The 13,426-nt window shown below is 42.6% G+C and overlaps 2 protein-coding genes across 9 annotated transcripts in view; both read right to left on the bottom strand.

Moving 5' to 3' along the window:
- Window positions 1-42: 42 nt before the first annotated feature.
- Window positions 43-7,859, bottom strand: JMJD7 (jumonji domain containing 7). 4 transcript variants are annotated; one of them, XM_054635309.2, is made up of 8 exons: window positions 7,752-7,859; window positions 7,028-7,181; window positions 5,876-6,129; window positions 5,364-5,420; window positions 4,853-4,948; window positions 2,546-2,622; window positions 1,315-1,474; window positions 43-767 (listed from the first exon to the last, which is right to left on the bottom strand). In XM_054635309.2, exons 1-8 carry the CDS (start codon window positions 7,816-7,818, stop codon window positions 679-681), a joined length of 954 nt encoding a protein of 317 aa, XP_054491284.1. In that variant the 5' UTR covers window positions 7,819-7,859; the 3' UTR covers window positions 43-678. The 4 variants fall into 4 exon arrangements, with proteins under 4 accessions (XP_054491284.1, XP_077036319.1, XP_077036320.1 ...); XM_077180204.1 differs by lacking the exon at window positions 43-767 and adding an exon at window positions 3,238-3,341; XM_077180205.1 differs by lacking the exon at window positions 43-767 and adding an exon at window positions 3,250-3,341.
- A 1,238-nt stretch (window positions 7,860-9,097) lies between these two features.
- Window positions 9,098-13,426, bottom strand: part of MAPKBP1 (mitogen-activated protein kinase binding protein 1) — a 100,806-nt gene continuing 96,477 nt past the window's right edge. For all 5 annotated transcript variants that reach the window (XM_077180195.1, XM_054635227.2, XM_077180192.1 and 2 more), the window contains one exon: window positions 9,098-12,909. In XM_077180195.1, coding sequence (XP_077036310.1) covers window positions 12,616-12,909 — 294 coding nt within the window. In that variant the 3' untranslated portion in view covers window positions 9,098-12,615. The remainder of the gene's footprint in view (window positions 12,910-13,426) is intronic.

Raw genomic sequence — 13,426 nt, 5'->3', positions numbered from 1 at the left:
TTATGTTTAAAAACAACAGTGAAAGGAAATAAAAAACAGCACTAAAAATGTGTAGCTTTTTATTGGAAAATAGCCAAGATTGACTTTTGCATGTCCTCCTAGATGTCCTTCAGCCATTGTTTACTTTGGAAAAAAAAAGTAAATTATTACAGAAATAAGGTTTAAACTGACCTATTTATTGAAGAAATTGTAGTTTCTCACCATCAAAACACCACAGCCACTGAGCTTAAATAATTACAACAGGACATACTTTTGCCTTAAGCAGAATGCATAGATTGGACTGTTGCAGCCTGATGCATAGAGCAGATCCTCCCTTGTCCACTTGGGTTGTAATGAAAACAATCTGTAGATCTGAACAAATAGTCAGGGCTTCCATTTTGAGATTTTCAAAACCTGGATTATTTCCCTTCACATTTTATTTTGCTCACCATCACCAAGGCAACATGCAAAGGCCTAAAAATCCTATTATCAAAGTTCTCCTTACAAGCCAAAATATCTGGCCAATTGGTCTGGACTCTGAAATCAAGAAAAATAGCCATGATGTGTTCAGCAGGCATTGTTGACTGTAATTTAATGTTCAGTTCTTTTTGGGGGAATCACGTTTGTACTCCAGTCACAGATGCTGATGATTGCATCACATCAGCAACAGACATCACAGGCTCGAGTCTCCCACCTTTGCTATGGCATTTTCACAGCTTTTGTGAGACAATCTAGTAGTTGATAATAGCTGTACTTAATGTCATATTCCATGTCATACCAATAATTCACTGAGGAGACAAGAAAAGGGAAAAACATTTTAAGTCTAGAATGTAATGATTTACAAAATTCTCTTCCTCAAACCTTGCAAAACTTGCACAACATAACAATAATACCTGGCACCATCTCCACCCCTCCACATGTACCAAATGAGCACTGATCAAAATTCTGGAATTCACTTGGGGAGAGAAGAAAAAAAGGGATAGAGAGATTATGATAAATCCTATAAAGAAAGTGATGACAAAGACTTTTGATAAGTGCAGGGGAACAGTAACACAAACACAACTCTATTAGCAAGGTAAGAGACTGGGTCAGAACAGATTTCAGCTCATAAGAAAACAGAGTATCTTCCATGTTGTGTCAACAAAGCTATGAATTATAAGCAAAACAGGCTGCAAGGAGGCAGCCCCATGGGATCTGTCACGATTGTTATTCCCTCCTGCAGAGAGGTAGAAAACCTTAAAGGAACTTTTGCTTCTACTGGTGCTTTGCTGTGGGATATCTACCTGCACACCCATCATAGTTCAAAAATGTATCTGGAAATACTGTCTATTTTACCTGCAATACAGCCATGTGACTGCTGAACATGATGGAACCAGAGAGAAGGTAGATATAACATCTCACCAGCTTTCACTGTACACTTCAAAGGCTTTGCCTGAGCATACTCTGGATACAGTTCCAGATCAGGGTTCAAGGGGTCCAGAGGGATCCAGGGCACCTAAAGGAAAAAGAGTGTGCCTATCGTACTGACCCTGGCAAAAAATTCCAGCAAGCTTCCAGAAAAACAACTGATAATCAAACTCACTAGGTTACAAAACATGTACTTTGTCTAGCAAAACATGTACAGCTACACAGCTTTCCACATGCAATTGGGAATAGGTCAAGGATGCAAAGATGTGCCTCCTTCGGTGATGCATTTCTATTTAGAAAAAGGCAATAAATGTCATCCATGAAACTGAAGTCTCGTGGCATACTTTCAAAACACCTCCAGCCCCTGAAGTTGCTTGTTCCCCCTACATTCAGCACTTGAATACTTTATCTGCAGCACTCTTTTTAGAAATTCCTTTCTTCTTCTTAGGCTCTCTGGTGTAATTTTTACTCCCAGCAGCTGAAACATCCCTCCTCTCTGAGAAGTCCCTCATGCCTGCATTAATTCTTTCTCTGCCCTACAGAATTATAAACTTCAGCATTCCAACCTTTCTGAATTACAGGAATGAGATTCCATCACACCACTCTGGAAACAGAGAACAAGCCTCAGTTCAAGTTCTGTTGTAACATTACTCACACTTTGCAGAGGCAAAAGGCAAGGGCTTAAGATTCTACTGAGATTTGTAAAGTGCTTCCAGATCTAAACATTTTAATCAAATAAATATTGCTACTACTAAGAAAATACAACTTATTAATTCAGACAGGTATGTTCTACTGCACTGAGTGATACGACTGTGGACCTGAGTAGAGGGTCAAAAGAAAGTGAATGTAGAGGGGTCTATTTCAGACATCATGAAATCAATTCCTTTGTTGTCAATGCATTCAAAAGTTCTTTAGTGGATCTATTAAAGTCTGGTGCCATGCAACACTTAATTATATTAATTGTTTCAGGTGTGCAGTAAAAGATTTTTCTGGAAGCTGGGTATCCTTTGCAAATAGTAAAATACAAGTGAAATATCTGGGCATTTGCTTTCCAATAATGAAGGATTTCTAAACATCAATCAATATGCTGAGTTTGAGGGCTCAGCAATGTCCCAGACTCTCCCTACTGTATTAACTGCATTCTCTATAAATTTTTTACCTTCTCTGCAGTAGTTTCATCCACAATTTCAAATGAACCATCTTCTGATACGTGGTAGGTTGCTGGCTGATAGAGCTCTGGAACCAGATCAAAGACTTAAATGACAATTCAGAGAACCTAACAGCAGTGCATGTCACACTTTCATCAAGAAAAATTAAGACAAAACCACTTTCAACTTTCACTATCCTTCTCTTTTTCCATTTCAAATTTTATCCAGTTTTTAATATAGTTTTTTTGCAGTCAGTCTGAATAATACTGATTCTCCTCCAAGCCCATTTGTATCCCAGTCCTATTTTGTTCCAGTAACTGTTTTCTTTCCTTTTCAGAAGGCATAAATGCACCCCTGACTTACATATCATTCTATACTTAGGTCAGTCTACCAAAGAAGCACTCACAAGAGTTATTAGTGACTTGTGGCCAGTCTTTCATTTCTAATTTTAATTGACAGGGCTCATCAATTGCTTCAGATACTGTTGGTTGCTTTTCTTTCATTGCTTCAGCACATGTGGTTTTCTAAGCCCTCCCTTCAGACAGTTTCTCTCTATTAATTAACCTAATGCTCAAAAACATGGAATTCTGTTTTTACTACACACTATGAAATGTAAGCATTATCTCTGTTCTGTGTTTTAACAGTAATTTGTTTTACAAAGTAGGACTCCTATAACACACATATATTTCATACATTCACATACATACAACACCACCTGTCCAAGAAAGGCTGAGATGGGGTTGTTCAGCCTGGAGAAGACAGGGGGCTGAGGAAACCACACTTTGGACTTCCAGTACCTAAAAAGGGCTTATAAGAAAGACAGAGAAGAACTTTTTACCAAGGCCAGGACAAGGGTTAATGGTATCAAACTGAGACAGGGTAGATTTAGATTATATATATTAGGAAGAAATTTTGAACAATGAGGGTCATGAGGCACTGGAACAGATTGCCCAGAGAAGTTGTGGATGCCCTGTCCCTGGAAGTATTCAAGGTCAGGCTGGATGGAGCTTTGAGTGATTTGGTCTCTTGAATGGCAGGGGCATTGACTCAATGATCTTGAAGGTCCCTTCCAACCCAAACCATTCTATGATTCTATGACTTCAAGGTTGTAAACAAAATAAAAACAGTATAAATAAAATATTGTAGCAGCACACATCTAACCAAAATTATATTTCCATCATAGAGCACTCTGCATTCACTTAGTCTGATGGTTTGAAAGCCAAGGAATGGGAAAATTAAGTCTTACGAGGTATAGTTAAGCTGTCTGTCTTTTAGATGACACTGTAACAATAACTACTGCTGTGCACATAAAGAAACAGAAAATAGGCAGTGTGAAGCAACACTGCCATAAGAATCTCTTTCTTCATTTCTCAGTTTTCAGAGATTCAGTTAGTAACTTGGATATTTCAATACAAGTAATATTTTAGCTTCCTGGCTTTTTTTTTTCCTAGAGAAAAGCAGGTAAGCAGAATCCAAACCTGTACAACGACAAAGATGGCATGCTACAACACTGACAATATACTTAAATAATTTAAATATTCTAAAGCTGAAGAGACTGCCACAAGTATCAATTAGGTTGGCAAAGACATCAAGATATGAGATCTGAGATCACCTGAGATCATCAAGTCTGAGGTATGACTGAACACCACCTTATCAACTAAACCATGGCACTAAGTGCCACATCCAGTCTTTCCTAAATCACCTCCAGGCACATGACTTCACCACTCCCCTGGGCAGTCCATTTCAATATCTAATCACATTTATGTGAAGAAATTCCTCCCAATGTCAAATCTAAACCTCCTCTGGCCACAACTTGAGACCATTACCTCTCCTTCTGTCACTGGTTGCCTGGCAAAAGATCCTGACCCCCATCTGGGTACAACCTCCTTTCCAGGAGTTCTAGAGAGTCATATGTTCCCCCCGAGTCTCCTTTTCTCCAGGCTAAAAAAGGCCAGCTCCCTCAGTTGCTCCTCATAGGAGTTACTCTCTGGAACCTTCACCAGCTTTAATGCCCTTCTCTTGCCTCACTTCAGTATCTAAATGTCCTGCCTGAACTGAGTGGCCCAGAACTGGACACAGGATCAAGACGTGAACCAATGAGCTCATTACTTTACTGGACTGGAAAACCTGGCTTCAGAATAACATTTGTATTACAAACTACCTGCAGCTTGAAGTAGAAGAGATTTCTGTTCACACTTGAAAGCATAACACTGCATAAACATCAAAATGTTACCACTGTTTCCTTTTTTCACATCTCTCAGTGTTTTAGTCTGTCCTCCTTCCAGCCTTCAGACACATTGCACAGCAAAATGATGTACCATATGGGATGAAGGGACGGTCACTTGGTGGATGCAGCAGAAAATATTTCTCTCCAGATACTACACAGTACAAGTTCTCATAATGATCTTTATGTACTAGGATTGAGAAAAAAAAGAGAAATGGGGAGAAAAACAGAATAACATAGCTATTTCCTTCTCTGCAGCAGAAACTACAGTAAACTGAAAGTTATCAGCTTTCCCTATTATTATCAGACTGCTTCTTCCTCTTGCAGCCAGTGGAAAGTCACAATATCATGCTGTAGCAAATGCATTCAATGAAGCAAAATGTCAGTGCTTTGCCTGACACAATGTCAGGTAGATGCATCCAGAGACACTGCAGCAGGAGGCTGCAGAAGGGCAGAATAAAGAATGCAAAAAAAATCATTTAAGTTAAAATAGAACTGCCCTGTCAGAAAAACCACACCATTCTCCTGAGCCACTAACTCAAAACAAGCCAGCTTAAATTTGTGCTGAAACCACCAGAAGATTTACACTGCCATAGGATACGTACAAGATGTCACAGCAGCTGACTCCCCAAGCCAGAAATTCACAGCATCAGGCTTCTTCCCTGTATAGTTAGAGAAAAGAAATATGATGACAATAACAAATCATCCTTTTTTTAAAACTTCTGTCCTATAACTTCCTTCATAACTATGACAGATTTCATGGCAAATAGCACTCTGTGAACAACAGCAACCTCCTTCTACACTGTGAACACTAAGCCAAAACATAACTCTAGATCAAAGAAAAGCCACTCAATGTAAAGTGTTACACAACCTCTTTTCAGCTGTGAGGGTCCCATTACACAACATACTGATTTCAGAGTAATCCAACCCCAAAACTTGGATTACTCTATTAGGTATTTTACCACTTCTGCTTCCTAAGAGGATGAAACCAAACTGAGCTGTGGCATTCAGAAAGAGAACAAGTATTCACCATGTAGTGAATTGTTTTAAATGTGTGTGATTGTTTTAAAGCTCCATGCAAAATATTTACTGAATATGAGAGAAATTGAGGGTTTACCCAGTGCCTCACTCATCCATGGTATGTCAGGCTGCACATCACAGACAAGTTCAGGGAACTCCTCAGTGAGGTTTGAACACTGCTTCTGCACATAGAATACATTGGGAGAGGTCACTTTCTTCTCCACAATGTCCAAAAAGTCCATGAAAGGCATTTGGCGCTCCTCTGGCATGACAAAACGGTCCTGAAACACTGCATCTGCATAACCATTTGGTGTCACTGCCACACTCACCACCTTGGGACCTACCACCTCCCTGCAAAACAAATCAAAAGGTTTATACCCAGGCCTGCAATTAGTTCTCATATAACATACTGGTTATTTTAAAAACATGCTTCAAGGGCAGCAAAAATAAGATGCCTGTCATTCCATGGATGGGTGTCTCTAGATCAGATTTTCTGCTATGTGGTAAGGACTCCAGCATTCTGCTCCAACTGCTCCCTGCAGTCAAGGCAACTCTAGTTTCTTTTTCCTCTCTGAATTCTCTCCTAACAGGTACGCTCACAAGGGATCTCCCTTTTCCTCCATGCAGTGGTCCTCTTTGGCCACTTCTTTTCACCAGTCATGGCAGAGCTTGATATTATTGTAGCTGTTAAACTCAGCCAAATCCACGGGTTCACATGTTCTGAAAAAGCATCTGAGCAGGGAGAAGGGGTGGACAGAAACTGATAGATACACACCCCATGAGGCTAATAGTCCTTAGTTCCATGAGATATTTACCTTAAAACCCCACAGAATCTGACTCACAGATACTAGGTCTAACCACAAATCCTCTCTTAAAAGAAGACTTTTTGTTAAAATTTCAGTCATTATTAAAATGCTCACCCTTTAGTTTTTTGAAGAAAACAAGGTGTGCTCAGTCACAAACAAGAGTCTGTTCTTAGAGCATTACAGCCCCACTCCAGCTGTGTGGGTTTCAATAGCCTAAGTCTGTTGGCTGCACACAGCCACATCATCCACCCTCCTGGCTGCAACTGGGAGGGCAGTGTGTGTGCAAGGAAGACACACCTGACCTTGGGAAGACTGAGCACCTTCAGCCAGAAACAGGAAGGAATCTGGGCTAAACTTGCAAATAAAAGCAAAGATTAACCAAGGGGTTTTTGGTGAGGTCACCCAAAACTGAACACCAGTCCTGCTCCACAGCTCGCTCATACCTGAGGTATGCTGAGGTCCATTTCTTCAGAGCTGGCCAGTGGCTGATGGCGTTGCGGATTACGCAGGGTTTATTCGGACTCACCCACTCTCGATAGAACTCCAGCGGGGACGGAGGCCTATCAAGACAGGGCACGGACTCCGGCCAGCCCAGCTCTGTCCAGGCAAACAATAAACAGTGTTACTCAGCATCCCGGGACAAGCGCCTCCTTCCAGCACACGGGCTTCACGCGCCTCACCACGCTGACACCAAGCAGCGCTTTCCACGGATCCAGAATCCCTCTACTAAAGCCCAGAGAGTGTTAGGGCGCTTTCAGAGCCGGATGGAAACCTTAGGCCAGCGCCTGAGGATAAAGGGCCAAAGGGCCTGTGCCATAGGAAGTGCACCTCCCATACAGAGGTGATACCACAGAATGGTATTTTGGAAGCTGGAATAGTGCTTTGTTTTGCTACTTTATACAAAGAGAAACAACCATTAAAGGACCGTTTTCTCGAGTTTCGCTTTCTTCTCGCCGGGGCCTTTCTGCTTCACCTTGACCTCGGAACTACCACATGCCGGCAGCGCAGTGGGTGCCGCTGACGGCCCCACGGCGCTGCCGCTCGCTGAGGCGGCAGCACCGGGCGGGCCGGGCCCCGGGGCGGCGGCGGGGCCGGCCCAGCACCACTGCCCGCCCCGGGCGGGGTCACCGCGGCCTCCCCCGCCCCGCTCCGCGCTCCGGCGCTCACCGCGGGCCTCCCGCGGGAAGGCGGCCAGGCAGCCCCTCACGGCCCGCAGCGCCGCGCCCTCCGCCATGCACAGCCCGGCCCCGCAGCGACCGGCCCCGCCTGCTCCCGCCCCCTGCCCGCCCCTTCCCCCGGAAAACGAACCACGGGCGCAATGCCCCAGTGAGTCGCGCAGCGCAGTAACAAATGGTCACGTTTTTATTGAAACAGTTTAAGACACGAAGTACAAATGGATACAGAGTTAAAAACAGCTCCCGGGGGAGCCTCACAGTGCAAAAAACAAAAAAAAACAAAAACAAAACAAAACAAAACAAAAAAAAAACCAAAAAAAAACCAACCAAAAAAAGAATTTTAAATTCTTTTCCGAAATAATAATTAAAAAAAAAGACAAAGTATTATTTTGCCTAAAGCCGAAAGTATAAAAACACGCATTTATAAATAAAGCAGGAAGGGTTTTTTGTTTGTGTTTCAGAGGAATGAAGGAAAAGGGCAGTGCAGGAGGGGGACAGGGGTGAGGAGATGCCTGCCCTGCCCGAAGCGCGGGCGCAGGAGGACGCGCGGGGCACACATGGCTTGTTCCGAGCGCGGCTGCCCCGCGCGGGTCCCCGTGTGACACGAGCACAGCCCCAGCCGCCCCATGTCCTTCATACGCACGACCTGAAACATGGGACACGCCGCAGTTACCCAGAGAAGGGTACCCACCTGCTCTCTCGGGGGGCTGCTAGAAGACCTGTCTATCATTTCATGAGGTTTTTGTCATTTAGTGTCCTGGATGCTGCACATCCAACGGGCTGGGGAGAAGACATTGTATACATGCATGAATTTACCAAGGGTGTTTAAATACCTGTATTTCTTTTTTTCTTTTCCTTATATATAAGTATATACATATTCGTTCTTAAAAAATTAAGTTGGTATGTTTCTACTCCCAGAAAGAAACGTCCCAATTCCTCTGAGTCATGATGAAGTCTGAAAAACAGGTAGGCTGGGGAGGGGGCTGCTGTAAGGCCATGCCCCAGTCATCACCTGGGAGGTGGCATGGGAAAGGAGAGGACAACCTGAGAGAGGAGGTGGAAGAAAGGTGGATGCCCATACACACAGCTCCTGAGTGCTGCTGAGGTATGGGGAGGATGAAGGTGTTATCTGCTTGCAGCAGAAAATACAACAGTTTGCTGCCCTTTCAGGTTGCAGCCCTTCCTACTGTCCCAATTCAAGAGAGCCCTTAAACAAACTGAGGGGCTCCACAGGCAAAGCAGTACTATTTGCAAGATGGAAAAGAAACCTAAAACTTCTCATTTTGACCAGGAATGTTGGGTTGAAGAAGGGAAAATATATGTAAAGAGAATAGGTAGATCCAAATTATTTTTTCAGGCTTTATGTTAAACAAATAACTTATCGTAATACAGGTATCTTGCTGTGCCTATGCTAACACCCACATAAACCAGTAAGAGGGATCACAAACCATTAAGAGGGATAGACTAAAATTTATTACCTCCTCCGACAAGCCTCTTGACTTCCCAGGCAGTTACCATTCATTATTTCTCTACCTGGCCCAATGGACAGCCTGTAGTGAAACATGTTCACAAGGTGCAAATGCAAAGCATTTATGCTCTTTTTGTTCTGTTAACTAGAGGTTTTAGGAATATTTCCTACTGCCAGCAATAGGAAGTTAGCAGGGAACAATTAGTTAGATCAGTCTTAAATTAAAAAGAGCAACACTATCCCCACACCCCTCTGAGCAACAAACTTGTGGCACCAGCATCTCCTTTACTGGGCTTCTAATCAATTCAAAATATCAAAGCCTTGAACAAGCAGCTCAGGACTTTGCCATTTAAGAAAAAAAATAGTTGTTTAGAGAACAGTTGCAAGAGAAGAAGCAAGAGGCTCAACAGAACATATTTAAAAACCAACTCCTTCCCATTCATCCTTCAATTACAGATCACCATCTCCAAGTCCTATATCTACTTTCCTGAAGCCTTTTGGTATTGTATCATTCACAGGTATTGGCCAAATGGTGTTCTACAGACCAAGATCATCTCTACTTCTACTGTTTTCCCGAGTCTCCTACATACACTGTTCTAAATTTATGTTAAACTACACAACCATTCTCCAACTGATCTACTTGCCCAACACTTTTCTTGCCATCATTCTGATCAGATTTTACCTCTGGTTTCCTGTATACAGCCATGATCCAAAGTAAAATCCATTCCAGGAAACAAAACCCACTCTGATCAGCTTAAAAATCAGATTTGCTTCACACAACTTATTTCCAAGGAGCTTTGTTTCATATCTCTATGCCAGGTTGGCTGGTTGTTGTCCTTTACTTTCATGGTCATTTCATTCTCACCACTTGGCTCTTCTGTATCATCTCTGACCTTTTTGTCACTACCTCAATGTTTAAATAATAAAATGGTATAAAATTGCACAAGGAAGTACTATAAAGGACCCTCAAACCATTATCAACAGTACCAAAATATAACTGGGTTCAAGGGGCTGCTATTTTTCCTGAGTGTCTTGTGGCCCCAGTACAGCAAGAAATTCCCTGTATACCAGGACATATGTTCACAGTCTGAAAGTGGAGGTACTGGTCACCTCAAAAGCAAGCTTGACCCACACTAACTCCCATCACAGACCCAACATGACTGTTATCACACATTCCACTCATGGCCTCTCCAGCTCACCTTTTCACTGCCAGAAACTTCCTCTCTGGTTTCCAATTTGCCTTCCTTTGCAAAACCTGTCTGTGCAAGAGAAGCTGCCCATGGGACTGAGCACACCAGCTGATTCAGCAGAATACAGTGCAGAGAAGGGACTAGAAAATAACCCCTTTAAAGTTTCAGTACAAGCCCATGGAAGGAAAGGTTAGCAAGGACACCTGAAACATGTTTAAGCAGATTTCAATTACAGGCAGAAGGAGCTCGAAAGCTCTCAAAATGTTTCCCATACTGCCATGTCCTGAAGCACACAGCAGTGATCAGGCAGCAAACCTGTTAGGGGAGAGACAGAACTGCAGATTATCAGCCCTACAGTTACTCAGGAGAAACAGGTTGTCCTATGCCAGTCTGGCCAGACCAGCAGAAAAAAGGCTGCACCGCAGATCTGCAGTCACAGAAAGAGAAGTCAACAGACCACATTTCCAAGTGCCACAGCGTTTCAGAGAAACAGCAGCCAGGACAGTAAAATGAAAAAACCTGCTTCCACCCTGTAACCTCTGTAACCAAGTGTTGCAGTCTGGCTGCCTCTGACTGACTTCCACAGATGGTAGCAGTCTCTCTCCCACCAAATTCTTGTTGCTTGCATTAGTTTTATGAACTCAGATTACACTGCTCTGCCTTAAAATAAATGCAAGACAGACTGGAGATGCAAGAAATAAAACATTTTGCGTATTTTCCCCTGTTGTTAGAAGGAGTGGGAGTAAGGGAGAAGGTGCTGAAGAATTTCATTGGTTTAAAATTGTTTTTCTTAGCTTATATCATTGACCTAAAAAACATCACTGGACAATTTTAAGCCACAATAGACACAAGTTAGCAGGGGTTTAGATAAGCTCCACAGGGCAAGAAGAATATTGCACATACAAATGCAAGAAGAGAAGATTCTGTTTCTCAGACCAGAAATTCATTAAAAGCAAAGGGGCTAGAGGCAGGGGAAATGGAGGTCCTCACACCCCAAAATATCTCATTTGAAGTTCTTAGGAAATAATTTTGTGAGGGGTTTTGAAATAGCTTTACAAAAGGTAAAAGAATCCCAGCTTTCTTGTGATGTAAATGTTCTGTTTTCATGTAAAGGCAAGGAGAAAACATTTTCCTATCACAGTGAAATGAACAAATGACACAGATGAGCCATGGCACTGAAGATCTCTCAATCCCATAGTGACACTGTATGAGATGGAAACCAGCTTTTCCATGTTACTTCTCCAAAAATAAATAGTAACAAACTCAATATCCAATTCCTAATCATGAAAACTGGCTGAAATAAACTTTTGTATTGTATCTAAATCAAATTTTTAAAATGTCTGCAGAAAACCCAGTCTGAAGTATTCAAATTCCAGATTAAAAATACCACTGATGAATTCATAAAGTAATCTCCAAAGCATGGCCCAAGGGATACACAGCCTTTCCCTGGAGGTGAATGCAGATAAGATACAGTGTGGGGACTATTTTGACACAATAGGAAAGCAGACAGGGTTGTCATAACAACAGCAGGATTACAAGGAACAAAACCAAGGGAGGAAAAGCAAGAACAGCAAGAAAAGATCTAAGCAGAGAACAGTTCATTAATTGCACAGACACTCCAGCCTGTCTCCCTGTTGGGGATTTATAATACAGAGATTGTTTCTCGCTGGGATATGGCAAAGGGACTGACAGTTTTTTTAAAGGACAAAGGTAACAGCCACAAACGTGGCATAGAGCAACAGTCAAGAGAAATAAATTAATAAATAAACCCATAAAAAGTCTGATTCTTGATTCTTATGAAGTCTTGGAGAGGAAGGGATTGGCTTCACATCAACCTTTGCTTTTAGTCAGCAGTTCAGAATTTCTTGGATAAACTGGATTTTCCCTGTATTTTTAGATGTCAAACATCCTGACCTCCTGGCTATGAAGAAATTTCAAGGCAATTTCTCCAAACTCCTCTTTCAAGACTTTGTTTAGAAGTCTTGGAAGTTGAAGACCATTGGGAAACAAATATTAAAACTGTGGCCAGCACATTGCTAAGAATTGGAACAAGTTGTTGGAGCCTGAGGAAATCAATTTATAAAGGTATCTCCACCAGCCCTTGACCAGCTGATGGTAGCATTGGTCTGAAGCTCTCTCTGTGGTCCTCTTCTTGCGATTATTTCTGTGTATTCACAAACACCTGAAAGCCACCCCTCTTAGAGTTTTTTGTCCATGCGTCGTTCCACAGCTTGCAGCAATAGCTCCGAGTACTGTTCCAACAAAGCGAGTGTCTGCTCATCTCCCAAACTCTTGGGACTCGGTAGATTGGCACCGCATCCCTCATTCAGTGGGCTAGTGTTATCTTGTGGCTTCACCAGTGCCTCCTTGTCTTTTGGAAGCTCTTCTGCATCCTTCAGAGAGTCCAACTCTTTCTTCATGGAGGAGAATGTTTCTGTCAGGAGGCCTGCTATTTTATCTTTGTCAGTAGAAGATTCCGTATCATTTAGTACCTGAAAACAAAGAGGAGGGGAAAACAAGGAATGCATTGGGGTTCAGGTAGAGCACCAAGTAAGCAATTTGAGCCCTTGAGGGAAGTAAAGCCATAAAGACTTGCAGACCAATCAAGTCTACTTTTCTTCAACATTTGAGACTGCCTATTTAGACATATAGCAGGACATGCATCCAATACTCCCTAGCTGCACAAAATCCACAGGCATTAGTCCAATAGGACAGAGATGGGAAGCACATTTTTGGGCAGTGTTCCCCTTATAGTGAGCTTAAGGAGGTAATGTGTTTCCCAGCGGCAGCACAGGGCCACAGTCTCCAGTCCCTCCTGTCTGCCAAATGCAGCTGGTCCCAGGAACAGAGCAAGGTCAGAGAGCTAATGCAAGTGCTGCAGAGGACCATGTGGCAGATGCTCACCATCAAAGTCTCACACTCATTGCAGGAGACCTGACAGATCAGTGGTAAGAAAAGGAACAAAGAGCTGTTATATTGCTCTGCATGTAGCTCTGGTATAGAGGTGAG

Source organism: Agelaius phoeniceus, chromosome 6 (genome assembly GCF_051311805.1).
Source record: "Agelaius phoeniceus isolate bAgePho1 chromosome 6, bAgePho1.hap1, whole genome shotgun sequence".
Lineage (NCBI taxonomy): Eukaryota > Metazoa > Chordata > Aves > Passeriformes > Icteridae > Agelaius > Agelaius phoeniceus.
The sequence above is the reverse complement of the archived record's forward strand: the minus strand, read 5'-3'. Positions and strand labels throughout refer to the sequence as shown.